This window comes from Oryctolagus cuniculus, chromosome 1 (assembly GCF_051225735.1).
Source record: "Oryctolagus cuniculus isolate XC-2025 breed Fujian yellow rabbit chromosome 1, ASM5122573v1, whole genome shotgun sequence".
NCBI classification, from domain to species: Eukaryota; Metazoa; Chordata; class Mammalia; order Lagomorpha; family Leporidae; genus Oryctolagus; species Oryctolagus cuniculus.
This window is the reverse complement of record NC_142867.1, coordinates 1574673-1602559: the sequence shown is the minus strand read 5'-3', so window position 1 is coordinate 1602559 and position 27887 is coordinate 1574673. Positions and strand designations below refer to the sequence as shown.

The 27887-nt window shown below is 67.5% G+C and overlaps 3 protein-coding genes across 12 annotated transcripts in view; all 3 read left to right on the top strand.

Moving 5' to 3' along the window:
* Window positions 1–1705: 1705 nt before the first annotated feature.
* Window positions 1706–12288, top strand: SYT8 (synaptotagmin 8). 6 transcript variants are annotated; one of them, XM_070059762.2, is made up of 9 exons: window positions 1706–1986; window positions 10242–10349; window positions 10454–10623; window positions 10857–10946; window positions 11024–11182; window positions 11268–11435; window positions 11528–11633; window positions 11730–11863; window positions 11989–12288. In XM_070059762.2, exons 2-9 carry the CDS (start codon window positions 10253–10255, stop codon window positions 12220–12222), a joined length of 1158 nt encoding a protein of 385 aa, XP_069915863.2. In that variant the 5' UTR covers window positions 1706–1986; window positions 10242–10252; the 3' UTR covers window positions 12223–12288. The 6 variants fall into 6 exon arrangements, with proteins under 6 accessions (XP_069915863.2, XP_069915831.2, XP_089167138.1 ...); XM_089311012.1 differs by having other exon boundaries at window positions 1728–1986; window positions 10238–10349; XM_089311036.1 differs by lacking the exon at window positions 1706–1986 and adding an exon at window positions 7655–8110.
* A 1032-nt stretch (window positions 12289–13320) lies between these two features.
* On the top strand, window positions 13321–15483 carry TNNI2 (troponin I2, fast skeletal type). 2 transcript variants are annotated; one of them, NM_001082783.1, is given in 8 exon segments: window positions 13321–13372; window positions 13902–13931; window positions 14121–14127; window positions 14502–14543; window positions 14636–14764; window positions 14847–14936; window positions 15037–15213; window positions 15306–15482. In NM_001082783.1, coding segments are annotated over 7 exon segments (549 nt in total). In that variant the 5' UTR covers window positions 13321–13372; window positions 13902–13923; the 3' UTR covers window positions 15402–15482.
* A 5874-nt stretch (window positions 15484–21357) lies between these two features.
* Window positions 21358–27887, top strand: part of LSP1 (lymphocyte specific protein 1) — a 30070-nt gene continuing 23540 nt past the window's right edge. For all 4 annotated transcript variants that reach the window (XM_089310726.1, XM_089310673.1, XM_070059315.2 and 1 more), the window contains exon 1: window positions 21358–21446. In XM_089310726.1, coding sequence (XP_089166852.1) covers window positions 21379–21446 — 68 coding nt within the window. In that variant the 5' untranslated portion in view covers window positions 21358–21378. The remainder of the gene's footprint in view (window positions 21447–27887) is intronic.

Below are 27887 nucleotides of genomic sequence, written 5' to 3'. Positions count from 1 at the left end.
GTAGCCCCTGGCCGGCAAAGCCTGTGCGCAGGCTCCTGTGCCCCACTCCTGTGGCCTCGGGCAAATCCTCTGGGCCTAAGGTCTCCAGCAACGTGGACCCGGACACTGGAGAGAGGGAGGGAGGGAGGGTGGACCGGAGGGTGGGGGACAGGAGGGTGGGAGAACAGGAGGGTGGGTGGAGGAGTGGGTGGACAGGAGGTGGGGGGACAGGAGGGAAGATGGAGGAGTGGATGGGTGGACAGGAGGGTGGGTGGAGGAGTGGGTGGACAGGAGGGTGGGGGGACAGGAGGGTGGGAGAATAGGAGGGTGGGGGGACAGGAGGGTGGGTGGAGGAGTGGGTGGACAGGAGGGTGGGGGGACAGGAGGGTGGACAGGAGGGTGGGCGGACAGGAGGGTGGGGGGACAGGAGGGTGGGGGGACAGGAGGGTGGACAGGAGGTGGGGGGGCAGGAGGGTGGATGGAGGAGTGGGTGGACAGGAGGGTGGGGGGACAGGAGGGTGGACAGGAGGGTGGGTGACAGGAGGGTGGGTGACAGGAGGGTGGGGGGACAGGAGGGTGGGTGGAGGAGTGGGTGGACAGGAGGTGGGGGGACAGGAGGGTGGATGGAGGAGTGGGTGGACAGGAGGTGGGGGGACAGGAGGGTGGGTGGAGGAGTGGGTAGACAGGAGGGTGGGTGGACAGGAGGGTGGACAGGAGGGTGGGTGGAGGAGTGGGTGGCGGTCGGGTGGAGAGAACTGATGGGTGGGCTCACAGAGACCAAGAGGTGACACAGGACACACGGGCAGCAGTGAGGACATGCTCAGAACGTGCCTTCACTCCCCAGTCTCTGCTCTCGGCACTGCCCACCTGGGAATCCATGGTTCTCCTGGCCGCCCTCGGAGGCGGGCACTGGTACCGCCCGCAGTGGTGGAGGGGAGCCGAGGTGCGGAGGGGTCCCCGCCCTGCTCAGAGCCCAGCGGACAGCCCAAGACGCCTCTCCGGGACCCACGGGCCCCTCGAGGCCGGACAGATGCCCAGCTGGGAGAGGCAGTGGTGAGCGACCCAGAAACCCAGGAGCTGTCACAGCATGCGGAGGTGGGCGGGGGCCCGGCAGGCCCACGCAGCTCGCCCCAGCCCCCACACACGGTCTCCGACTCGGGGGTGGTGCTCGGCGGGACACGAGGCTGGCGGGGTGCCTGAGAGCAATCGGGGCAGGGCCGGCCCCTGGCCACCAGCAGAGGTGACGGATGTCACCATGCAGTCACTCCAGGCCTGAGGCAGCAGCAGAGCTCCCCCTGCTGCCACCCACGGGCCTGGGACCCCAGGAGGATGCCCAGGGCAGGCAGGGGACGATGGCTGGCCCGCATTCTCGCCCCTGCCCCGTGCCCTCGCTTCCCTGGGCACGGATGGCGCCCTGAGACGGAGGCCATTCCCCAAAGGGCAGAAACAGGGAGTGGAGCCCTTGGCCAGGTCACCCAGGAATGCAAGCAAGGGGCTGCCGGGAGGAGCAGCGTTTCCTCGGGTCAGGTGGGCTCCTGGCCCTCGGGGGGACACCGACGCACCAGACGCTCCCAGCCCTGCGCCCGCCTTCCAGGAGCTGCCCTGCCGAGGTGGCGGGGGCCAAGGTGCCTCCGATGCAGGACGGACAGGCAGCGAGCTGGGTGGGGCTGGGCAGGGGTGCCGGGAAGGGCGGCGGCCAGGCCTCCTCCTCACCCAGCTGGACAAGGCTGGGTTTGGTTCTGGACCAGGCCCTGGCCACCGTGGAACCCCATGTGCTCTGTCTGGAACACAAGGCCGCGGCCAGTGGTCAGGAGCAGGGCTGGAGGCGGTGAGACCCTGGGCTCCAGCCGAACACGGCCCAAAAGCACCAGGCAGCCCAGCCAGCGCCCACGGGGGCCCCGGCCTGCCCGAGTCGGCTCACGGGGCTCAGGCACAGCCGCTGCGTCTCTGCACACCACTCGGAGCTGGTGGTCTCTGGGGAGCTGGGACCCCTTTCTCCCAGGGCAGGTTCGTGAGGCCGGGGCCGCCGCCAGGGCAGGGGGGTGGGGTGGGGGGGACTCCACGAGGACACTGGGGCCTCAGCTTTCTGAGAGGAGAGAGGGAGCGCATGCGTGTGCGTGTGTGTGCGCGTGTGAGTGCGTGTGCACGTCCCTGCGTGAGTGTTGCAGGGAAACGTGCCACACAGGTGAGGAGAGGCACCTGTACCTGCCGCGAGGAGGAGGCTGGGGCGCAGCAGGGGCTGCGGTGCTGGCGCCCTGGGCAGCTGCAGGCTGCCTCTTCCCCTCTGCCTGCCCCCTTCTCTGTTCCTCCTGCTGCACCTGCTCCCCACCCCCCACCCTGACTCTGCTTTCCTGGGGCTGACGGGGGCCGGGCTCCCGCTGCCTCCCCCAGCTGCTGGGGTGGCTCTGCGGTGCCTTTGATGCCCTCTGGTCAGGAATGCAGCCGGGGGCACCCTGGCTGGGGCCTGGGGGGTGGCCCAATCCTCTGCTGTGCCCAGGTCTCCTGGATCCGGCCAGCCTGGCTGGGTGGGAGAGGGTCTCGGGGAGGAGGGCTAGGGGCTCTGACTCCCGGGGCAGAGGCTGGCTCGCTCGCAGAGGCTCCTCGTGGGGGGCCAGGGGTCCCAGACAGACAGACAGGGTCAGGCCACAGGACACCTGCGTACGGAAGGGGGCGCCCGAATGCCTGCTGGGGCCGCCGGGGCTGAGCAGGCACAGGCGGAGCCGGGCTGGGCTGGCAGGCAGGAGCAGGGGTCGGGCGGGAGCCGGAGGTCAGGCCGCCTCCAGGCGCGGCCAGCGGTCGGCAGGGGGAGCTTGGAACCCGGCTGATTGCTCCCTGCTTGGTCACCTCTGCCCGGCAGGGCCTGCCCCCACTGACCTTGGGCTGTGCATGCCCCCAGGCCCAGCCGCTGCCCTGGGGTGAGCCCAGGGAGACTGAGAGGGGCCAGGGGAGGGGGACACATGCGGGGCTGGCCCTGGAGCAGCTGGGACACAGCTTGGGGTCACTGCCCTGTCACCTGCAGACCCCTCCCCTTGGGCCCGGACAACTTCAGGCTTCAGGCTTGAGCCTGTGGGTGCCCGAGCCCAGTGGCTGCAGCCCTGGACAGGCGTGAGTTACCGCCGCCTCCGCTGGGGTCCCCACGTGGCGAGGCTGTTCCCCTGGGGCTTTGGCTGGACCGGCCCTTCCAGCTGGGCATCAGGGCTTGGGCCGCCCACGGGGCCTGCCCATGTCTGAAAGGGCGCCTTGTCTGTCTTCCCAGAAGCCCTGGGAGCTGTCTCTGGGCAGCCCCTGACCTGGGGGGGGGGCTTGGGGTTGGGGGGCAGTGGCCCCATGGAGCACCCAGGCCAGGGAGAGGGAGAGACCGAGACCACCAGAGGGCTCAGAGCAGCCCCTCACCCAGGGTGCGGCCAGCTCCCCTCACACCCAGAGGACGGGGCCGGGGGGCTGCCCTGTGACAGCCACAGAGCTGGGTCAGCCCCTAGCGCACAGCCAGGGAGGGGGCTGTGTGACATCAGGCGGCCCCCGGTGGGGGGAGGGGGGCCACACGCACGTTCCCCTCTACGCTCCAGCTCCGCGGGGGGCCTCACCGGCTGCTTCCCCAAGGGAGGGCTCAGCGCCGAGACTCCTGGCCAGGGGTCTGCGGCATCAGAGGTGGCACCCCACAGCCCGCCCCCGCCCAAGCTGAGGCCCGGCAGCCAGTGGGTGGGCAGTGGGGCGGCCCAGGCAGGAAGCGGCAGCCAGGGCGGAGGGGTCTGGAATATTCCGCCCACCCTGCGCACTCAGCCACTGCTGCTGGCAGCCCGTCCGGGACGTGCCGCCCACCCCGCCGTGCCCCTGGCGGGCGGACACTGTGTGCTTTGGACGGGCTTCGATCACAGGGTCCCCCCGCCCCGCCACGTCTCCCGCCCGCCCCCCACCCGGTTCCCGCGCTGCCTAGCGCCAGCGAGGCCCGGGGTTTGCGTTGGCTCCCTGCCAAACCCCGGAATGTGCTGCTGGCTGCCCGGCAGGCGTTCCGGGAACGGGGCCACAGCGCACAGCCTGTCTCTGAGACGTGGGCGGACGGGGTGCAGACGGCCCTGTGCCGCGAGACAAGAATGAATGGGCTCACACACGCGGGCCCAGACACCCCTGAATGGGCTCGGGGCGGCCAAAGACGCACACGGCTCGGGCCTGCCCGCCCGCGGCCCCGACCAGGTGGGCCTACATGAGGCCCGGGAGGCCCGTGGCAGGGGCACACGTGTCCAAGGAACCCCGGCAGTGGGGAGCAGAGCACCCCAATACTCAGGCTCGCCAGGGGAGCCTGCCCCAGGCACCCAGCTGTCCTGTGCATCTGGACCTGCACAGAGGCAATGGGTCAGGGAGGGCAACGCACCCAGGGTCGTGGGTCAGTGGGTCCCCACCCCGCTCAGGTGCCGCTGAGACGGGTGGCTTGGGGCCTCCAGGGAAGGGGCACCGAAGGCCCATGGTCAGTGCGGGCAGCAGCCGCCCCGGCGCCGTGCAGGGACAGGGCAGAGACCCGGCGTGCAGGCGGGAAAGGACTCCAGCGGCTGTGGCTCACCGTGCAGCTGCAGTGGAATTTGGATCTGGAGCCCAGCGGTCAGGGGCTCATGGGAGAGATGAGCTGAGAGGAGAAGGCTGCCAAGGGCCCCTGTGTGCGAGAGACAAGCTGTCCAGACCCTCAGTGGACAAGGAAGAGAGGCGAGGGACTCGCACTGTGACGCCAGACCCAGCGTCGGCTGGATGCACACGCAGCTGCTCAGGGGCTGGGGGAGCAGCCTGGGACCCTGGAGAGTGGGCAGTGGCCTGTGGGGCTGGCAGCTGAGGTCCTGGGACCCGGATGTTCCGCAAGGAGGATCCGGACTGCCCAGGTCCCAGGACGCGGGAGCAGGGGCACCCACACGGGAGCTCGCTTCAGCAGGTGCAGGGAACAGGTCCTCAGCGGGGCCTTCAGGGAAACAAGAGATCCTCTGTCTACCCGCAGGAACAGACGCACCTTGGCACACGTGTGCAGAGTCCCCACACTCCCCAGGCCCCAGGACACACGTGTGCAGAGTCACGTGCTCCCCAGAGCCCAGGACACACGTGTGCAGAGTCCCCCCACTCCCCAGGCCCCAGGACACACATGTGCAGAGTCCTCAAACTCCCCAGGGGACCCAGGAACACGTGTGCAGAGTCCCCATACTCCCCAGGCCCCAGGACACACGTGTGCAGAGTCCCACACTCCCCAGGGGACCCAGGAACATGTGTGCAGAGTCCCCATGCTCCCCAGGGCATGTGCAGAGTCACGTGCTCCCTAGAGCCCAGGACACACGTGTGCAGAGTCATGTGCTCCCCAGAGCCCAGGACACACGTGTGCAGAGTCACGTGCTCCCCAGAGCCCAGGACACACGTGTGCAGAGTCCCCACACTCCCCAAGACCAAAGACACACGTCTGCAGAGTCCCCACACTCCCCAGGGGACCCAGGAACATATGTGCAGAGTCCCCACGCTCCCCAAGGCCAAAGACACACGTCTGCAGAGTCCCCACACTCCCAAGGGGACCCAGGAACACGTGTGCAGAGTCCCCACGCTCCCTAGGGGACCCAGGAACACATGTGCAGAGTCCTTGTGCTCCCCAGGCCCAGGACACACATGTGCAGAGTCCTCACACTCCCCAGGGCCCAGAACACACGTGTGCAGAGTCCCCATGCTCCTTGGGGAGCCCAGGACACACGTGTGCTGCCTGTGTTAGGAGCACTGCTGTAGGGGCAGCTGGAGCCAGGAGCAGGACACGGAGCAGAGCCACACGGGACAGGGCTGTGTGGGCCTGCGGGGTTCCGGTGGCTGGGTTACAAGCTGGCTGTTCACATGCACAGTTGAGCCCGGCAGCCACAACACAGACAGCAAGGATGACCAGAAGCCATGGGACTCTCCAAGGAATGGGTACAGACCCCAGAAATCAGCGAATGAGCAGAGACTCAGATCCCCAGACAACCACATGTGGGGCCCTGAGGCTCCAACTGATGGGGTTCAGGGGGCTCACACCCTGAGTGATGGCTACACCCTGAGTGATGGCTACACCCTGAGTGACGGCTCACACCCTGAGTGACAGCACAGCTCACACCCTGAGTGACAGCTCAGCTCACACCCTGAGTGACGGCTCATACCCTGAGAGACCGTGTGCAGGGTTGTGACTGGCAGTGTTCGGGGAGCAGACCCCCCCTCCCGATCTGCAGGGACCCCTTGGGGTGACTGGGTGGAGGCGGCTGTGACAGGTCAGGGCCAGACCCGGACACCAGCTGTGCCATGGAATGAGCGGCACAGAGAGCGCACACAGGGATGAATGGGACACTCACAGCCGTGAGGCGGCCTGGCACAGCAAAACCACGGGAACCAGGAGCAGCTGCAGGCCGAGGGCCCGGCACAGGCCAACCTGCCGCACGTCTGTGCAGGCGCTCAGCGGCCCTGGCTTGGGGAGCAGGCATCCGGGAGCTGTCCAGGAGCCCTGAGCGCTGTAGGACACCCTCTACCCCTGGCTCATGTATGTGGGGAGACCCTGCCCAGGTCCCCACCAACTGGGTGTGTTCCCCAGGTATTCTCAGGAGATGGAGAAAGTCCCGGGGTGTTCCGGGTGGACACGGCCGCTGGGGCCAGGCGGGGGTGGCCTGGGCTGGGACGTGGAAGGTGAGGCCCTGGCCGCTGGCCCCTGAGTCCCTTGGGAGCTGCCATCAGTGGGGCTCCCAGGGAAGCCACGTGCTCTGAGCTGGGGCTGCCGGGAACACACACAGGGCTGTGTCCCCAGATTTCCAGGGACAGCACAGACACTCCCAGGAGCGGGGCTCACAAGCCCGGAGACCCAGGCGGGCAGGCACGGCTGGGACCCGCACAGGACTTGCTGCCAGCACGTGCCCGCCCTCAGCCCTCTCCCCCTCCAGCCGTGGGGGTCTCCCGGGCGGGGTCACGACGAGGTCAGCGTGGGCAGTGTGTGCACATGCTGACCCAGCACGCCTGGCTCTTCTGCGCCAGCCCCTCGCGCCGGCCCCCGCCCTGCTGGCCCCGTGTTCCAACCTCAAGCATCCCCCAGGCGACCTCAGAGGAAGCGAGGGGCCAGGAGCCCCGCCAGGGTCTCCGCGGGGCGGTCGGCAGCCAAGCCGCCGGCTCGGGGCCGCGGGGCTGGCCTGGGGCTGCAGTCCTGTTGGTTTTCTCCTTCCTGCCTGGACCCCCCGAGGCGGTGGTGCCACAGAGGCGCCCTCTTCCCCGGGAGGAACAAAGCCCCCACACAGCCTCCGGCAGCTGCGTGCAGAGGCACGCGGCCTCCTGCCCCGCGTGGCAGGGAGCAGCAGCCCCTGCTGTGGGCGCCTGGAGCCACTGGGGAGCAGCAGGGGTCCCCACGAGCGCGCCTGCAGGGGGCCCCCAAAGCATCGTCAGAATCTGGGCGGCCTCCTCTGGAGGTGGTGAGACAGGTTCTGCCGTTAAGTATTAACCAGCCGGCCGCCAGCAGCAGATAAGCGGGCACCCTGGCCTGGGGAGGGACCCGCAGTGACCGGCTGGGCAAGAGAGAGGGGCTCAGCTTGGGGGCAGGCCCTGTGGGCCCCCGCGCAGCACAGGCCCCGAGCACAGGCTGCAGCAGGAGCTCCGGGCTCCCTCGCCCATGGGCCGCACGGCTGGGGCGCTGCTCACGGGAGACCAGGAGCGCCAGGGGCTGGGCCAGCCCAGGTGGCCACACGGCCACAGGCAGAGTGGTCCCCAGTAGCCGGCGCGGCCCCTGGAGGAGTATGCCCTGCACTGCCTACAGCAGTCCCGCGGCCACCCTGCCCGCTGCCCACCGTCCCTGGCCCGGTCCCTTGGGCAGCAGCCGCAGGGCGTCTGCCCAGAGAGAGATCCCCCCGCGGCCCCTCCTGTGGGCCAGCCAGACAGACTGTCACCCCTCACACACAGCCTGGTGACACTCGGAGGGAGCCCCGGCCCTCGGGAGGGACCTCCTCCCCGGGGACTTGCCCGGCTTCCGGCCGTGAGGTGGGGCTGCCCGCAGCCCGGCCTCCCACACCCCCTGCCAGTCACCAGAGGCAGTGCTGTCCCACAGGTGGACTGGCCACAGGGGACCCGGGGCCCGAGAGGACAGCCTGGGGCTGACCGCAGGAGGAGTGGGCATCAGGTGAGGCCTGGGTAGTCACCCCTTTCCGGGGAGTGGCCCTGGACACCTGTGGGCCAACAAGTCCAGGTAGAAGCGGCAGCTCTGGGGCCCAGCCACCCCTGCCTGTGGACGCCAGGGCTCCCGGATGCCGGCGCACCGTCAGCAGGCCCTGGGGCCGGGGGGGGGGGCCTGGAGGGCTCCCTGGAGGTGGTGGGGCTCACACAGGTGTTGAAGGGCAAGCAGAATGGGGTGGGGAGGGACGGGTGTGGGGGGGCTGCCCCCTTCCAGGCTTCTTTTCCTGAGCAAACTGCACCGACTCCCAGGGAGGGCTTCGCCCAGCAAGACCGGCTGCCCCCGGCTGCCCCCGGCTGCCCCAGCCAGAGTCCCTGGGATGGGGCAGGGGAGCCTGCACGTCTCTCGGCACCCGCGTGTGGCCTCTTCGGGGTCTGTTGCACTGGGCTCCTGGGCGTGGACCCTGCAGGATGGACGCTGCCCCATGGTGGGAGTAGCGGGGCAGACAGCGCCACCTGGTGGCCGCGTGCGGGCCTGAACCTTCACCACCGCAGGGACCTGGTGGTCCTGAGGGACCTGGGCCTCTCCAGGCCAGGGGATCCGCCCCCTGGGCTGGCCTTTGCCATTCCTGGGTCATCCAAGTGGGACACCTGCACGAGGAGGCTGGCTCAGGAAGCCGGCCAGGCCTGCGTTGCCGGTTCTCAGACCCCCAGAGACGAGGTATGTGCACAGGCGTGCCCAGGCCGAGCCTGTGCTGACCGATGCCAAGGCTCAGCCACAGTGGCGGATCCCCACAGATGCGCAGGCCCGGCCCTGTGTGACCCTCACCCCTCTGCTGCCATGACGGGGGCCCTGGCAGCCACGGGACAGGGGGCAGGACAGAAGGTGGGGCTTCCCAACACAGAGGGAAAGTGAGCCATGGCGGGCATTAAACCAGACCCCGTGCGCAGGGGCAGCCCTGGAAGCTGGCCCCAGGCTGTGCGTCCCTTTCCTGTCCCCCACATGCTCCTCATTCAGGAGGCCCACCAGGCCTGGGCCTCCTCGCCGACCACACAGGGGCGCAGGAGCCGGGACCCCTGGGGTGTGGTCTGCAAGTGTTTGGGGCTCTGGGCTCAGCCCCCTCCCCTGAACACTGAGGCCCTGGAAGGCTGGGAGCCGAGCCCGAGGAGGGGTGTCTCTGCCATTGCTTGGGGTCCCTCTCTGTCCCATCCATTGTGTGTGGGGGGTCTGGGCCCTCCTGGAGGGGGTGGCCTGCGCTGGGCCCCTGAGGCGTCGCAGACTCCTGGGGCCAGGCGCAGAGGCCGCTGGCTGCTGCAGGAAGTGGGTTGAGCGCTGCCCCAGGCCAGGGGTCACCGCGGCCCCCAGCCCCCTGCTAGGAGCTGAGGCCTCTCTGTGGGCCAGCGTCGGCGGGACGGGGGGCAGCCCTGACAGATTCACTCCCACCCCAGGCCCTGGGCAGGTGGGGTGCTGGGAGGGGCCCAGGCGGGCGTGGAGGTGCAGGCGAGCCTGGGCAGCCTGAGTCAGCCGCCTAGGAATGTCCTGGCCGCTCCCTGGCCCTGCCTGCCCCCACCTTGCCCTTGTCCCCAGGAGCTGCTGGCCCAGCCCCCCTGCCGGGAACACACCCTCAGCCCTCAGTGGGGGCCTGCTCAAACCAGCTCCCACTCCCTCCCGCAGTGGTCGGCTCCCCTCCCCCATGACCCCACCAGCCCCCGACCCCACATCCCAGGTTGCCTGGGCCTAGGCCTGGGCCTCCACATGTCCGCCTGTGCCTGCCCCGACGTGCTCTGGTGGGGCCTAGGGCCCCTGCTAAGCTGAGACATCCCCCTCACCCAACCCCAGGCAGGGCCCAGGGCCTGGGGCGGGCAGGCAGGGAGGGAGGGGACTTCCTGGAAGGGGTGGTGGGGGTCGCTCTGCGGGGGATTCCGGGGACCGGCTGCATGGGCCGGGCCTGCTTGGCTGGGGCTGGGGCTGGGACTGGGGGTGCTGGCCAGGGCCGGCCCGTGCCTCCAGGCTGACATACTCTGGCCGAGGCCAAGCCCCTCCCTCCCCTCGTCCCTGGCCACGCAGGCTGCCCGGCAGATGTGGCAGCGGGTCACTCCCCTCTGTGACCTGGCCCCCCTGGCCATTTCCTCCAAGACAGCTGGTGGGAGGATGGGGCGGCCCACGGAGACCCCCGGTGCCCCGGCCACAGCTGGCACCACCACGGCGCTGCCGGGGCTCATTCCAGACCTCGTGTCCAGGATCCACTGTGAGTGGCAGGACCCCCAGGGGGAGTGTGGCTGGGCCGGGCCGGGCGGGGCCGGGGGTGGCCGTGGCCGCCCGCAGACGCACCTCGGCCCTCGGTGCTCCCAGGGCCCCGCTGGGCACTCGTGGTCCTCGCTCTCGCTGCGGGAGCCCTTGTCCTCTCCTGCATCGTCTGCGCCGTGTGCTGCTGCCGCCGCCGCCAGCGCCGCAGGAAGAAGCCGGGAGACAAGGAGGCCGTGGGCCTGGGCAGTGCCCGCAGCACCACCACCACCCACCCGGTGAGCGGCGGCCCCGGCCTGCTCCATCTGGAGAGGGTGACCGCCAGGGTGGGCGTGGGGCAGCTCAGGCACAGGCCAAGGGCGAGCCCACCCCCCAGGGTGGTCCGAGTGGGGGTGCGGGAGTCAGCCGGTGCCCGGGTGGGTCTGGCCGGCCTTGCGTGGCTGAGCCCTCTGGTGGCCTGGGCGGGAGGCGAGAGCCTGGACCCACAGGGTGGAACCCCTGTCCACCGCAGGTGCAGCCGGAAGTGGACGACCTGGAGTCGGGCCTGCAGCCGTGGGGACGCCTGCAGCTCTCCCTGGAGTATGACCCTGCGGCCCAGGAGGTGGGCACCCGGCGGCGGCGGGGGGCGGGGCCGGCCCCGGGGAGCCCCTCGGCTGAGCCCACCCCGCCGGCTCCCAGCTCAAGGTGGGGCTGAGGCAGGCGGCCGCCCTGAAGGCCGCGGGCACGGTGGACTGCTACGCCCGCGCCAGCGTCTCCACGCAGCCCGGACACAGGCATGAGACGAGGGTGCACCACGACACGCCGTGCCCCGTGTTTGACGAAACCTGTTGCTTCCACGTGAGTCTGCGCCCAGCCGGCCGGGGCCGGGCGGGCAGGGCCGGGCCAGCAGCGCCCGGCTCACGGCCCTGCCCGCCGCCCTCAGGTCCCCCGGGCCGAGCTGCCCCGCGCCTCCGTGCGGGTGCAGCTTTTCAACTTCAGGCGCTTCTCGGAGCACGAGCCGCTGGGCGAGCTCCTCCTGCCCCTGGGCAGCGAGGACCTGCAGCACGTCTTGGAGCGCTGGCACCAGCTGGGCCCGCCGGGCAGCGCCGAGGTGAGGCCCTGACCAACCGGCGCCCGGGGCGGGGGCAGGGGAGGCGGGCGGCGGCTCAGCCCGATTGAAGCCCCTCTCCCTCGCCGCCCCAGCCTGAGCAGGTCGGGGAGCTGTGCTGCTCCCTCCGCTACGTGCCCGGCTCGGGCCAGCTGACCGTGGTGGTGCTGGAGGCCCGAGGCCTGAGCCCCGCGCTGGCAGGTGAGAGCCAGGCTGCCCCGCCCCCACCACAGTGGAAGGAGGGCTGGGGTCCCTGCGCCCGGCCCTCAGCCTCGGGGCGCCCTCTCGCCCACACAGAGAGCTTTGTGAAGGTCCAGCTCGTCCTGAACCGGAGGAAGTGGAAGAGGAGGAAGACCTCGGCCCGGAGCGGCACGGCCGCGCCCTATTTCAACGAGGCCTTCTCCTTCCCCGTGCCGCTCAGCCAGATCCAGGTGGGCCGCATGGCAGGGGCAGGGCGGGCTGCAGCCTCGCACGGCCCGGCTGACCAGGCTCGCTCGCTGTCTCCTTTCTCTGTCTCTCTCGCTCCTCCATGGACCCGCTGCCCTGCTCCGCCCAGAGTGTAGACCTGGTGCTGGCCGTCTGGGCCCGGGGCCCGCAGGCCCGGATGGAGCCGGTGGGCAAGGTGCTGCTGAGTGCCCGGGCCTCTGGCCAGCCGCTGCAGCACTGGGCCGACATGCTGGCCCACGCCCGGCGGCCCGTGGCCCAGTGGCACCGGCTGCAGCCCGCCCGGGAGGTGGACCGGGCCCTGGGCCTACAGCCTCGCCTGCGCCTGCCCGTGCCTCGCTTCTGAGCGCTGTGGGCGCTCGGCCGCTCCGCCCTGCGTGGGGACCCCCCAAATAAATGCCTTCTCTCTCTCCTTTGTGTCCTGCTTCTGCCCTGTGGGGACACGGTGGTGGGGGACACACCGCTCTGCCCTCCTCAAGGACGGGGAGGAGGTGGGGAGGGGAGGGGGCCTGGGTGGCGGCCGCGGAGGGAGGGGCGTCCCCTCTGCCTCCCGCGCATGAGCAGCAGGGGGCAGCAGACATCTTTGCAACGTGCAGGGGCCTTTGGGGGCCCAGCCCCAGCCCGGATGTGCTCCTAATCCCCGAGCATCTGGAAAAGTTCAGCGCCCCCAAATCCGCCCTCGTCAATGTGCCGCTGATCCTGCCCCGGGGGCCAAGCACGGGGCCCCAGCAGGGCGGGGCCTGCCCGGGCAGCCAGGCAGCCTGGAGCCCCTCGGGTCACACAGAGGTTCCCGGGCGGCGGTGCCGTTCTGCCCCCGTGAAGGGGCCCGCGGGCTGGGCGGGCGCAGGCTGGGAGCCCCCCCCACCACCGTGCGCACATCTCCAGGGCACCCGCTCCCCGGCGGTGGGGACACAGGCCCATGCGGCTCCCTGCCTGGGGCTGCTTGGAGGTCCGGGCCTTAGCCTGCAGGAGAAGGTGGATGTGGCCAGCGTGGGCCTTGGCCCTGCTCCAGGACACGGCAGGGGCCGGTGGGGGGTGGGCCTGGCTGCGGGAGGCTGGGGGGCCATTAGGAGCAGAGTTTCACACCGCTGGGCCAAGGCTTCGCGGGGAGCCCCGAGGCCCACGGGCAGAGCCGGCCGCCACGGTCCCCGGCCGCCGCGGTCCCGGGCCACTGTCCTCTCGGGCTCCTTGCAAGGATCAAGAAGGCATCTCGACCCCGTCACCGAGCCCTAAATAGAACAACCCGAGTGGCTCCCCCCACACGCATACCCAAGACTTCTTGGACGGGCCAGCAGCACGCGGCCGGCGGCGGCCTGGGCTGGGCCGTGGGGAGGTCTCTGGGCTCCGTGTGCCCCCATTGGTCTAGGGAAGACGCTGTCTCCTTTCCGAGCAGGGGCCCAGCCCGGGGGAGGGCATTTATAGCCTCGCGGGGGCCCACCATCCCAACTTGCCACGGCCAGCACGACCTCGCTCCCAGCCCTGGTCCCCGACGTTAGGTGAGGCTGGGCCCGGCTTCGAGGCCCGCGGACAGGGTGCTGCCCCGTGAGCGGCCCGCAGGGCTTCCCGGGGCAGGGGGCCTGGGGCTGGGGCTGCCGAAGAGCCAGGAGAGCGGAGCAGGGGCAGCTGCCGGGGGAGATGGCGCAGACCGGGCCGGGAGCCTGCACCGGCGGCAGGGGACCAGGCCTGCACGCTCAGGACCCCCGGGAGGGCAATGGATGGGTCCCACGACCCCAGGGCCTGCGCCCGGAGCCACACCGGGGAGGGTCCTCCCGCATGCCAAAGGAGCAGAGTTAAAAATAACCAGGAGTCCGGGCAGCCACCTGCGCTGGCCCGTCCCTCCTGCGGGACAGCTGCAGCGCCTCAGGCCCTGCCCAGGGCATTCTGGGAGCCAGTCCTCGCCCCGGGGTGGGCGGGAGTCCTGAGACATCACCCCTTGGGAGTGGGAGTATGAGGCCTGTGCCCCCCAGCCCTGCCAGGCTGGTGTCGGGCGGCGCCAGGCCCTGACCCCTCTTTCTGTCCCCACAGGCTCTGAGCTCCAAACCTCAGCATGGGAGAGTAAGTGGTGCCCAGCCCGGGGTCCCCCCCACCCCGCCTTCCCCTCGCCCTGCGGGGGTCCCGGCCCCCCCAGCAACTCCCCTGCCCTCCTCAGCCACCGCCCCCTCCCCACCTGCCCTGTCATACCTGCCACCGCTCCCCCAGCCGCAACCTAACCTCTCTCTCTTCTCCCCTCTTCCTCCTGCGCAGTGAAGAGGTGAGTACCTTAGGGACCAGAAGTGTGGGGGCTCCGCGCCCCTGTCACCTCGGGGCCGCTCAGGGGTCAGGGCTGCAGGGCCCTGGAGGCCCAGAGGAGACGCCCAGCACACACACACCCCGCCCCAGCCCCCCCCCCCCAGATGCTGATGAAAGAGGAAGTGGCTGCTGGGGGCCTGGTGGGGCGAGGGAAGTGCAGACGGGGCCTCCTCACTTCTTCTTTCTGACCTCTGCACCCGGCCTCCCCCTCCCCCAGCCCGGTCCATCCAGCCCAATGGCACCCACCATGCAGCCCCGTGCCCCTGGAGCAGGGCCCCGGGCGGGAAGGGTGTGGGGTCCCCCGGGCCCGGCCCTGACCCCCGTTCTCCCCTGCAGAAACGCAACAGGGCCATCACGGCCCGGCGGCAGCACCTGAAGGTAGGAGGGGGTCCTGGGAGGGGGTGGGGCGGCCCGCGGGTGGTCTCTGCGCAGGACACAGGCTCACTGCCCCCCTCCCCGCGCCCCTGCAGAGCGTGATGCTGCAGATCGCGGCCACCGAGCTGGAGAAGGAGGAGGGCCGCCGCGAGGCCGAGAAGCAGAACTACCTGGCGGAGCACTGCCCGCCCCTGAGCCTCCCCGGCTCCATGGCCGAGGTGCAGGTAGGGACCCCCGCGCGGCGGCCCGATGGGCGGGGCTCCCGCGGGGGCCGGCCGCCCACCCACGCGCGCCGCCCGCCCCCAGGAGCTGTGCAAGCAGCTGCACGCCAAGATCGACGCGGCCGAGGAGGAGAAGTATGACATGGAGATCAAGGTGCAGAAGAGCAGCAAGGAGGTGAGGGCCGGGGAGGGGGCGGGAGGGGCGCGGGGGCCGGGCCGGGCGGGGCGCAGCCGCCCACCTGCGCCCACCCGCGCCCGCCCACGCCCGCCCGCAGCTGGAGGACATGAACCAGAAGCTGTTCGACCTGCGGGGCAAGTTCAAGAGGCCCCCGCTGCGGCGCGTGCGCATGTCGGCCGACGCCATGCTCAAGGCCCTGCTGGGCTCCAAGCACAAGGTGTGCATGGACCTGCGGGCCAACCTGAAGCAGGTGAAGAAGGAGGACACGGAGAAGGTGAGCGCCGCGCGGGCGGGCGGGGCGGGGTGGGGCGGGCGCTGGTCCAGCCCTCTCCCACCGCACCTGCCTGCCTGCCCACCTGCCCCCAGGAGCGGGACCTGCGCGACGTGGGCGACTGGAGGAAGAACATCGAGGAGAAGTCGGGCATGGAGGGCCGCAAGAAGATGTTCGAGTCCGAGTCCTAGGCCGCCCGTGCCGGGGCTGGGGAGGGGGCTCCGGGGGTCCCCCCGCCTCCTCGCAGTGCTCAATAAAGGAGTCCCGCCCCCATGTCTGCTCTGGTCAGCTTCTGCCCCAGCCCACCCCCGCTCGTCTGCAGCCTCCCTCCCCACCTCGCGGGACCCTGCAGAGTGGGGGCTGCTTCCGGGGGTGGGGCATGGTCCCAGGCTCCCCGTGGACGCCCCCAACAACACCACAGGGCCGGGGAGAGGGCACGGGTGTCTGAGCAGGGGTCCCCGCGTGAACCCCTCCGGCCCTTCAGGGGTCATCCGAAGAAGGCCCTGCACTGGCCCGCAGAGACCCCGCCCCTGTGGGAGTCCAGGTGGTGCCCTGGGCAGCCCCGGCCGCCTTGTTCTGGAGGCCCCGTGTTCCTGAGTAGGGGGCCGAGGGGCTGCCCAGTGCCTGCAGCCAGGACTCTCATCTGGGGCCCTCCCCACCACGCACGAGGGCGTGGAGACCTGGGCCGTCTCAGGGCGTGGCCTCGGAGTTGGGCCGGGGTGGGGCGCTCTCGACCTCTGACCTCAGGTGCTCCCACGCCTGAGACTGGCGGCCACGCCAGGGTGGCTGCACGGCTGAGCACACTCCTGTCTCATCGCACTCGGCCAGGGCCCCAGGCCCCTGCTTGCCGTCCAGCGCGGTCCCCACGGGAACTGCCCCGGCCCCTCTGTGCGATCACGCAGCTGGGTCCAGCACGGTGGCCGTGCCCAGGGAGGGCTCCTGCCTTGCCCACTGGAGCCCCGGCACTGGCCCGGTCGGCCTTGGGCCCCTCCAGGGCCTGATACCAGTGCCGCCAGCCGCCCCACCCAGCCCAGGGATCTGCTCTGCCCCTGCCGGCAGCAGAGCCCCCACAGGCCTGGGGAGTCCCTGCCCTGAGCCTCTGGGGAGCCCCTTGCGCAGCTGTGAGGGTCCGGGGTGGGGGTCCAAGCAGGCAGAGCGGCGGGAGCCCCTAGGCTGATGTCAGTTTTGGAGAATGGGCTCACCTGTGGGCTCCTGGGCGGGTTTGTGGGTGCTGGTGACATTGTGCAGCGAACTGAACAAATGAATGAGGGAATGAATGAAGAGGCCCATGCCCATCAAAGCCAGGCCGCCCTGGCAGGTTCACTCCCTGCCTGCTCCTGCCACGCCCCCCCCGAGCTGTCGGGAGGGCCGTCAGGGGCCCTGACTGTCAGGGTGTCGGCCTGCATTCTAGAAAGATCTCTGGATAACAAGCCGTGAGGGGCTCAGCTGGAGGGGGCAGTGAGGCGGGCGCACCATGGTCCCCTGGGGGGGGGGGAGGCAGGGGTGGAGGCTGGCGGTGGAGCCCAGAGAAGCAAGGGGTTTGAGGGGAGGAGGGGCTTTGCTTTGGGGCTGCTGGGTCTGGGGCCCTGGAAGTCCTGGGGGACACACAGGGAGCTGCGGACAGCTGATTGGGACGTTGTGGGCAGTGAGGCCTGGGTGCACCTGCTGGGTGGGACAGAGGGGATGTGGGTGAGGCCAGGGGCTGGGGAGGAGGCCGCAGCCACAAGGGGCCCCAGGTGACCCTCACAGTGCCCAGGAGGAGGCAGGAGGGAGCCCCCAGGGCCTTGCTCTGGAAATCGAGGCTGCTGGACGCCGGCGAGGGCGCAGGTAAGCTGGGCAGCAGGTGTGACCTGTGCAGTGTTTCGGGCTATGTGTGCCGGGCGCCTGAGCTGCTCTGACACCCTGGGGGTGGGGGTACCTGGCGTGCAGAGCTGGGCCTCTGCCACCATCCCCGGCCAGGGTGCCCCGGGCTCCTCGGAGGCACCGGCGCTGCCCAGGCTGGGCGGGAAGTGCACAGGTTGGCCGGAGCACCCCGTTCCTCCAGAAAGGTGCCAGTGGTCGGAGCAGGGACGAGATAAAGCTAAAGGAGGTCATGGGGACAGAGGGCAGGGGTGTGTCGGGGTGGTGCCTGTAGGGTCGGGGTGTCACCTGTAGTGTCGGGGTGGCGCCTGCAGTGTTGGGGTGGCACCTGCAGTGTCAGGGTGACGCCTACATGTCGGGGTGTCACCTGCCATGTTGGGGTGTCACGTGCAGTTTCGGGTGTCACCTGACGTGTCGGGGTGTCACCTGCTGTGTCGGGGTGTCACGTGCAGTGTCGAGGTGTCGCCTGTAGTGTCGGGGAGAAGAGCTGTGAAGTCCTGGGGAGTGGAGGGAGGAGACGGCAGAGGGAGAGGCCTGGACAGAGAGACGGAGAGAGACACAGAGGCTGAGAAAGGCAGGCAGAGAGCGAGGGACAAAGCGAGCGGTGACAGGCGGTGACCAGTCGGGGGTGGGGGTGGGCACAGGCTGCCCCAGCTCCTGGGCTCTTGAAGCTCTTCAGTAACCTGGAGTCCCCCTCCCCTCGTCCCTGTCCCCCCCACCTCCTCCTCCCCCTCCCTCTCATGGCCAGTGACCCTGCCCTGACTCCACGCCTCAGGCCTGGGGACCGCCTGGCCCACGAAGACAGTGTCCTCCTCCCAGGACCCCCACCCTGTCGCACCCTTGCAAAGTCCACCTCGAGGTCCCTGCTACCAACCACCCCCGCCTCACTTCTCCAGAGCCCACTCCTCTGTCCGCCCGGGATCCCCTGGCCCCCAGCTGCCCCCAGCAGCACCACCCCAGGACCATGGAGGGCTGGGCCAGGTGCCCAGGGGTGTCCAGCCCAGCCCCACCATCTGGGCCTCACCTCCAGCCCCGCAGGCCCCAGAGCCTCACACCCCATCCCTGTCACTCCGCCTTGGGGACTCGTGTCCGTCCATCGCAGCCCCAGGTGCGGAGTCCCTGCCTCCTTGGCTAACCCTGCTCCCACCTCCAGGCCCCTCTTCTACTGCTTAGATGCCGTCACTGTCCTTACTGGCCTGACCACTGTCCAACTCTCTCTTCCGTTCCCCCCACGGCACCCATCAGTCCCCGGCTGTCACTGTAGCTGGGCATTCCCCATGGGACCCATGCACCTAAGCCCTGGAGGCCCTGGAGATGCACGGGGCACGCACGACTCTTGGCCTGAGGCCTGGGTGCCCCCTGGACACCCACCTGGATGACCTGCAGACAGAGTAGGTCCAAAGTGACCCTGATTCCAAGCAGAACCACGGTGAGGGACACGACTCAGCCCCAACAGGAGGAACCAGGCTGTGCCCCAGGCCTGGGGGGTGGGAAAGCTGGAGGGGAGACACCCCTTCCCCAGGCTGGATCCACCTAGACCCTGTGCCCACCACGCCCATGCCAGGCGGGGCCAAGGGGTGGGTCAGGGCAGGTGCCTCAGTCCATGCTCTGTCACCGTCGCCGGACACCTGGACGGGAAGTCTAGAGAATGGAGGTTTGCAGGGCCCCTGGCTCTGAGGCCCCGCCTCTGCTCAGCCTCTGGGGAGGGCCTGGGGCTGGGGTCGTCCCTGGGGGACAGAGCAGCAGCAGCACGGCCGGCACCTGCTGCTGCCCAGGGCGATTGGCAGTGGAGGAGCCAGGACTTGAACCAGGCGTGTCCTGTCTGGGCAGCATTGTAGGGGTGCCAGGCACGGAGAGAGCGAGCTGGAGCCCTGCAGGCCAGGACGGTGTGGGGACGGGCGGCAGCTGCAACTTGGCCTCCTGCCTCCAAGGCCTCGGGGCTCCTGAGCCCAGCTCCCAGCCGGTGCACCCCCTGGGGGCAGGCATGAGGGCTCAGTGCTGGGCCCCTGCTGCCCGCACGGGAGACCCGGCTGCAGCTCCCGGCTCCTGGTTCTGCCCCACCCAGGGCCAGCCATTGCAGGCATCTGGGGAGAGAAACAGCAGATGAGCTCGCTCTCTCTCTCTCCCTCTCTCTCTCTCTCCCCCCATCCCTCCCCCCCAGGGCTCTGTGAAGCCGTCTGCACCGGAGGTGGGAGTGAGGACTGGTGAGGTGGGGGAAAGCCCTGGGCTCACTGTGAGGTTTCATTTCCAGTCCAGCCCGCCCAGGAGGAGCCTCCACCAGGCCACTTGGAGAGCTTGAGCGTGTGTGTGCGTGTGCGTGTGTGTCTGTATGTGCATATGTGTGTGTGTCTATGTGTGTGTGCATGTATGTGTGTGTGCATGTGTCTGAGTGTGTGTGCGTGTGTGTATGTGCATGTATGTGTGTATATGTGCTTGTGTCTGTGTGTGTGTGTGCATGTGTGTATGTGCGTGTGTCTGTGTGCGTGTGTGTGAGGGTTCTGGTTGTCCGATGATCCTCTATTGAAACATCAGATTTTGTACTTGTTAGAAAATGTGTTCAGAGGGCCAGCGCCGCGGCTCACTAGGCTAATCCTCCGCCCGGCGCCGGCACACCGGGTTCTAGTCCCGGTCGGGGCACCGGATTCTGTCCCGGTTGCCCCTCTTCCAGGCCAGCTCTCTGCTGGGGCCTGGGAGTACAGTGGAGGATGGCCCGAGTGCTTGGGCCCTGCACCCGCATAGGAGACCAGGAGAAGCACCTGGCTCCTGGCTTCGGATCAGCGCAGTGCCGGCCGTAGCGGCCATCGGAGGGTGAACCAACGGCAAAGGAAGACCTTTCTCTCTGTCTCTCTCTTTCACTGTCTAACTCCATCTGTCAAAAAAAAAAAAAATGTGTTCAGACGCCGCTTTTCTGTTAAACGCCGGAGAGACAGCTGGTTCTCCCATGATGCCCTGCAGCCCGAGCGCAGGCACAGAGCCGGTCAGGGCGCCGCCTCCCAGCGCTGCTGCATCTGGGGTCCGAGCTCCCCTCCCGGGGGTTTCAGCGGCCACTGGCCACTGCGGTCCTGCAGAGCCGCCCAGGCGCCTCCTCTGGCCCCTCTGTTGCTGAGCTGGGCCAAGGCCCCGCATTCGCATTTCTCTCAGGCCCCTGTAGGCAGCAGGAGGCAGACGGCAGGGACCCTGCCCCCCACTGCCTCTTGTGGGGAGGGCCCTCCAGTTCCTGGCCAGGAGCTGGGGCCTGACCTCACTGCAGGCCAGAGGCGGGGCCCTGAGCAGCCCTCGTCCCGCCGAGGAGGGGAAGGCGCAGCCCCAGCACCCCCACAGATCACATCTGTACCCCAGCTTTGCTGTCTGGCCCCTCCCATAGCCGCTCAGCACTGCTCACGGACCCGGGTCCCTGTGTGGCCGTCCCAGCAGCCTGGATAGTCCCTCTGTCCCCACCTCGGAGCCTGTGGCCCTACCAGCCCAGGGGACAGAGGGTGAGAGGAAGCGGGTGCAGGAGGAGGGACAGAGAGGAGGCTGCCGCCCAACAGCCAGGAAGAGCAAGAACGTGGGACTGTGGGGTGCAGGAGACCCGGGCTGCACTGCGCAGCACCTGCAGCCCACATGGGCACCGGTTCGAGTCCCAGCTGCTCCACTTCCCATCCAGTTCTCTGCTGTGGCCCGGGAGGGCAGTGGAGGATGGCCCAAGTGCTTGGGCCCCTGCACCCACATGGGAGACCTGGAGGAAGCTCCTGGCCCCTGACTTCAGCCTGGCCCAGCCCTGACCGGTGCAGCATCTGGGGAGTGAGCCAGTGGATGGAAGACCTCTCTCTCCCTCTCTCTCTGACCTCTTGGTCTGCCTTTCAAACGCAGCAGTCCATGAATCCTATTATAGAAGACAGTATGTGGGCGGCCCCACGTGAGGCGTGTGGCCCAGGCGGGTGCTGGAGGCGGTGGCTGAGAAGCGGGGAGCTCCAGCGAGGAGGCTGAAGCCTGGTGGGGACCCAGCCGGTGGTGCCGGCCAGTGGGCGGGGCCCCAGGGGGCGCGTGGGGCGCCGGGCGGGGCTGTGGGATGCGCCCCCTGCCCCGTCACCTCTGGCCCTTGCCACTTGCTTCACACTTCCTGGCCCGTGGTTGGGTTTCTTGGTTTTTTTTTTTTTTCTTTCCTCTTCTTGCAGCAACAGAGTAAAACCCAGCACCCCCAGCACAAACCTCAACCTGCAGCCGGAAGGCGGAAGTGAAACCCAGCTCAGGGGGCCCGGGGCCGCCACCCCAGGAAGCACCTAGAGCCGCAGCTCACACGCACGCACACCCAGCAGGACCCCGGCCATGGCGCAGGCTCCCAGCGACCCCGGCTCCGAGGAGCGAGAGGACCTGCCGGAGGAGGAGACGGCTGGGTGAGGGCGCACGGCCGCGGGCGGCGTGCGGGGGAGGGAGTGCGGGGGGTGGGCAGAGTCTTCCCGGGACCCCCTTGTCACCGCGGGGATGGGTGTCTCTTTCGTCTGCCTCTGCAGCCTGGTCCCCTGGGGGAGCCTGGGCTCCCCCGTAAGCTTGTGGGTTCCAGGACGAGACAGGGGCATGGACGATGCGGCCTGGGCTGTGGGCCGTGGGCAGGCAGAGGGTGGGGCCAGAACCCTGGGCACCCACCCTGAGGGGCTGCCCTGCCTCGAGCCACCCCCCCCCCAGCCCCCAGCTGCTGCCCTGCCGGTGCCTGTGGCCGCCCAGGTGCTCGGTTGGCTGCTGGCTGGGTGGGGTCGCCCAGGGCTGTAGGTCCCCTCGGGCAGCTGTGCCCCATGGATACACCGAGCGCCTCACTCAGGCCTGGTGCCCAGAGTCCCCGAGGAGACGGCCGTCGGAGGCCAGGCCTCTGACAGAGCTGGGCCCAGCTCAGAGGGAGAGACGCCCACATGCTACACCCAGAGGCCGGCTCGAGGCCGCCAGGTGACCGTTTCCGTGGGTGCTGGCCCCACCCCAACACTGCTGGTCAGGGGCCTATGACGGCCGAGAGGGCAGAGCGTGGGGGACCAGGGAGGCCGGGGTCAGCGGCGCCCCAGCATCCGTGCCGAGCCCCTGACCCAGGGCGCCGGGTGCCAGGAGTGGAGGCAGAGGTGCAGCAGTGGCGGGGCCAGTGGTGGCCAAGGGCTGCGTGGGGGCTGTGGAGGTCACGCTGCCTGCCCTTGGGGGGCTCCACGGGGCCTGGCCCCCTAGGATGGACGGCCTTGCTGTGCGAGTGGCTGGAGGACACCCTGGCCGGGCGGGGCACCAGCAAGAACACGCGCTGGGGCGGAGGGGCGACAGCTGTGTCCCTCACGTCAGCACTGTGCCCGGCGCTGCTCTCTGCTCCTTGCGGCCACCTCATGCCCATAGAAGGGCACAGCAGGAACGTCCTGGCTGGGCGCCCCCGCCTTGCTCCTCGGCCCCTTCCTTGGCCACCCCCTCCCAGCTGTCGCCCTGGCAGGCATGGCTGGTCCCGGGGTGTCGCCGAGCGGATTGGGTGCCTGAGGCTGCACCTGTGCCGGGGCCATTGGAGAGGCCGCAGAGCCGGGGGGGCGGGGGGGCGGGGCGCTGAACACAAGTACAGGGCGGACCGGACGCCCACCTTTCAGAACGAAACTGAGACCAGACTGGGGCACGGTTTTGCGTCACACGGCGAGAAGGGAACCGGGGACTTTCCTGTCCAGAGAAGTCCCGGTGCCCAGGCACAGGAGATGTAGCCGGGGAGCCCCCACCTGGGAGTCCCCAGGAAGGCCAGGGCTGGGCAGAGTCAGCCTGCGGGCACCGTCTCCCCCTCCTGCCCCGCTCCGCCTGCGGGAGGCTGGAAACTCCTGGTCACCAGGGTTTTAGGAGACCAAGGCAGGACTAGACCCCAAAACCGGGGAGCAGCCCCGCCCCACAGACACCCAGGCCAGGCCTCCGGGGAGGGGCCCTGGCTGCCCTCCCCTGTGGGTACGCTGAGCAGCTGCTGCACCACCACTCTGGGGCGCTCGCTCCCTGCCCGGGCGGCCGTCGGCTGGGTCACGGGCATGTCCTTGGCCCTCAGGGCTTGGCAGTGCCCCGAGCCGCTGAGACTGCCTGGCTCCCTGGCCACACGGAAGGGGCCCCTCCCTTCTGTGCTCCTCCCGCACCCCTGCAACACTGGCCCGGCAGGGGTCCTCGTGCTCACTGGGGCGGACCCGGCCCCCGCCTGGCTGAGACCCCAGCCCTGGTAGACTCCAAGCCTTGCTGCCCGCTCCAAATGCCTGCCCAGCCCCCAAGGATGGCCCCGCCACTGTGGTTGGCCCTGTCCTTTCCCGTGGCTTCCTGCTGGCTGGACAGACCAGCCTGGGCAGGGTCTCTCCCGGCCACGGCCCCCAGCCCTGGGAGTCGCATGCTCTGCGGGGTGGGGGGGGAGGCTGGGGGGGCTGCCGGGCCCAGGACAGAGCATCCCAGCTCCCAGAAGCCCGACTCCACGGTGCCCCCTGCAGGAAGGGAGCGCTCCAAGCCCAGGCGAGTCAGGTGCAGGCCCTGACCCGGGGCCCAGGTTCCGACTACTGAGGGTGGGAGAACTGGGGGCCGAGGCCTGAGGCCCCCTCCCAACCCTACCTGGGAGCCCGTTCGGACCCCAGAACCCCCATGGGCCTCCTCCCCTCATCTCTCCAGGTCCGGGGTGGGCGCCCAGAAATTTCCCAGGGGCCGGGGGTGCTGAGCACGCCCAACAGTGGGCAGCTCTCTGCTGCCCCCACCCGGACCCCCCAGAGGAGTGGACGCCCCACCTCGCTCGGGGCCACCGCAGGCCTGCACCCCTGCCACGCGGGATGCCTTCTCCTCCCTAGGCCCTCGCACACATCCTGGGCCACACGAGGGCACTGCTGACGGCCAGGGACTGGGGCAGCGGTGCGGCCTCAGAGTCCCCAGCCCAGCTGGGGGTGGGTGTGGGGTCACAGCTGCAGCGCCCCAGGCACGTCGAGCACCGACTACTGTTCCCTGGACAGGGACCTTCTGGGACGAGTGGCCCCGCCCCCCCAGAGGCCTCAGTTTCCCCAGCGCTCCCTCCCCTGCCACCCGTGGGGTCGGGCTGGGGTGCACACAGGGCGTCCACGGCCAGGCAGCAGCAGAAATGGGACTTTGCTGGCTGGCGGGACTGCTTCTCCAAAGCTTCGTAGAATGAAACCTCAGCTTCTCGCCAGCCCAGCCCCACCCCCAGCCCTTGGGCTTCGGGGACCCCTCTCCTCAGGGGCTCCCCTTGGGGCCACCTAGCAACCAGCAACGCAGCTCCTAGGTGCCCCTGAAACAGAACTGGGCCTCTGTGATGACGCTAGCTGAGCCCTGGGGCGGGGCGGGGGGATGCCTCTGCAGGCCCCCCCCCCACGCTCAGGACCCCGAGAGAGGGGATTAGGGGGTCGAGGGAATCAACCTCCCAGCCCCGCCCAGCCCAGCGCAGCCCTGCTGGTGCCAGACACAGGCAGATAAGGGGGTGTGGGGGAGCCGAGGGAAGGTGGAGGGGGAGCACCCTGGGCCCTTTCTTGGGGCCTGGCCAGCCCTGTGCCGACGCCATCCCCTGCCTCCAAGTTTGGAAATGGTGAGTCAGTGGGGGAGGGTGACTGTGACCTGCAGGGTGCCAGGGAAGGGCTGCCCGGGAAGCAGGCGTGGCCTCTGCCCCCTTGGAGCCATCATCTCCCCCAGACGGATAGAGAGGCCTTGGGGAGCTGTGTGTGGGGTGCACACAGGGTCAGCCCTCACACCTGCACAGCTTGACACACATACCCCCCCCCCGGTTTCCTTGGCTACTGGGTGCGGAGGGAGGCGCCCCCTGTGCCTCTGTGTGCACATGCGCTGTGCGCACACACAGCCAGGAAGGGCCCCTGTGTGTCAAGCCCTGCCTGCTGGGGGCACAAGGGGTGCTTCACCCAAACCCCCCCCCAGAGCCTTGGCTTGCCCAGCTGCTACCCGCACAGGCAGATGGGGACCCCACCCCTTCCCATGATGGGGGAAGAGCACCCCACACCAAACGTGTCTACGACCCTCTTTCTTGGGTTCGACCTACTCTTTCAATGGTGTGGATTCAGAGGTGAGCCAAGGCTGCCTCCCGAGAACCACACGACAAAAGCAATGGACGTGAGATGGACAAGGGTAGCCTTTCTATTCCAGAAGGGTCTGGAAAGAATCTTTTAGCTTTTCTCCTAACCCCAGCCCCTGCCAAAGTCCAGACTTCACCTCCACCCAGGCAGGACCCCGATCCACTCTTCCTTTGTCAGAGGTGCTCGCTTGGGCAGAGGGACACAGGGGACAGAGGAGTGCCCTCAGCATGTGGAGGTTGCCTTCTCTGTAAACGAGAACCAGCCCCACACTCGCTCTCACCGCTCACTGTGCCTCTCCCTGAAAACTGCTTCTGTGAGCACATGCGTGGCGGGACGTGTGTGTCCCGGGCTCATGAATGTGTGGACAGGGACACCTTTCCAGTCCCTGCTCCCTTTCCACTGCAATACCCAGCTCCTGGGCCATGACATTCGGCTGTCTCCTTGGGCCGTGAGTTTATAAAGTACATCTTAGGCATAGAGCAGACATAAAAGGAAAATAAAAGAAGAATTAATGACGGAGAAAAGTATGAGTCAATGGAAAAGCAGATAAAAAGGCAGGAAGCAGGAACAGCTGGATGGGTGCATGGATGGATGGACAGGTATTTGGAAGGAAGAGAAGGGGAGGGAGGGAGGAGGGGAGGATGAATGGATGGGGGAGTGGAGGGATGGATGGGGGAGTGGGTGGATGAAAGGAAAGAAGGGAAGGGGAGGGGAGGGGGAAAGGGAGAGGGGAGGGGAGGGAGAAAGATGGGTGGGTGGATGGCTATTTGGAAGGAAGGAAGGAAGGGAAGCAGAAGAGATGGGTGCACATTCGGAGGAATGAGTGGAAGGATGGATGGATGTGCGGTAGGATGTTTGTGAGCGGCTGGGTAGGAGGATGGATGGCTGGGTAGGAGGATGCGTGCATGGTGGATGGGTGGGTGGACGGATGCATGGATGGGTGGATGGATGGAAGAATAAATGGATTGGTTGTATGGAGGGATGACTGGATGGGCGGGTGACAACTGGATGAGTCAGTGGATGGACGGATAGATGATGGATGGATGGGTGTTTGGATGGATGATGGATGGATGGGTGTTTGGATGGATGATGGATGGATGGGTGTTGGGATAGATGATGGATGGATGGGTGTTTGGATAGATGATGGATGGATGGGTGTTGGGATAGATGATGGATGGATGGGTGTTGGGATGGATGGGTGTTGGGAGGGATGCAGGGAAGTTTAGATGGGTGGCAGAATAGTTGGGTGGTTGGAGGGATGGATGAACTTGGGTGGACAGATGAATGAAAGGTCAATGGAAGGATGAATGAATAGATGTTTGGAAGTGTGGATGTAAGGATTGGTGTTACGCATGCTTGGATGGATGAGTGGATGGATATATGTTGGATGGATGGATTTTGGATAGGTTTATGAATGGATGGATGTTTGCATGCTTGGACGGATGAATGCATGTATGGGCATTGGGTGGATGGATTAATGGATGGATGAATTAATGTTTGGATAGGTTTATGGATGGATGGATGGATGGATGAGTGGATGGACTGATGGATGTTTGGATGGGTAGATAAATGGATGAATGTCTCAATGAGTGGATGAAGAAATGATGGATAGATGTCGGGGTGGATGGAAGGCTGAATGAATGGATTGATGGGTGTTTTGATAGGTGGATAGGTGAATATATGATTGTATGGGTGGATGTATCAATGGATGGATAAATTAAAGAATGGAAGGTAGATGGATAGATGTGTGCGATGGCTGGTTGGAAGGAAAACAGGACAGAAGGATGTTCTAATGTATGAACAGATGCATAAGTGATGACGGACACAAAGAAAATTTCATGAATGGATCCATGGACAGTGCATGGGTTCATCAGCCAAGGGACACAGGAAGGAACGTGGAACTGGCTGTGTGAATGGGTGAATAGGGGGATAAATAGATAGATAGGCAAAATAATACACACACACACACACCTGTATATATGTACATTTTAATGGATGCACGGATGGATGAATGTAGATGGGATACTGAAAATATTTAACAATAGTTATGGTACAGATAGTAACCTATCAAAAAGGGTGGTGACTTTAATCAGTTGAACATATTATATTCATATTCTTAAAGATTTATTTATTTATTGGAAAGGCAGAGTTACAGAGCAGCAGAGGCAGAGAGAGAGAGAGAGAGAGAGAGGTCTTCTACCTTCTGGTTCACTCCCAAAATGGGCCACAATGGCCAGAGTTGGGTTGATCTAAAGCCAGGAGCCAGGAGCTTCTTCCAGGTCTCCCACATGGGCACAGGGGTTCAAGCACTTGGATCATCTTCTACTGGTTTCCCAGGCCACAGCAGAGAGCTGGATCGGAAGTAGAGCAGCCGGGACTCAAACCACCACCCATGTGGGATGCCAGCACCCAGGTGGCAGCTTTACTCACTACTCACTATGCCACAGCACTGGACCCTATATTCATATATTTAACCACGATTATATTTATATACTCAACTGTGCTGTACCTGTCTGTATATACCAACTGACCATAAAACCCCAGATAGATGAAGGAACAGGTATACCAAAAGAGGGATGGATGGATGGACGGACGGAGGGATGGACAGACAGATGGATGGATGGATGGATGGACAGAGGGATGGACGGATGGATGGATAGATGGATGGACGGATGGATGGATGGACAGACGGATGGACGGAGAGATGGATGGACGGATGGATGGATGGACAGACGGATGGACGGAGAGATGGATGGATGGATGGATGGACAGACGGATGGA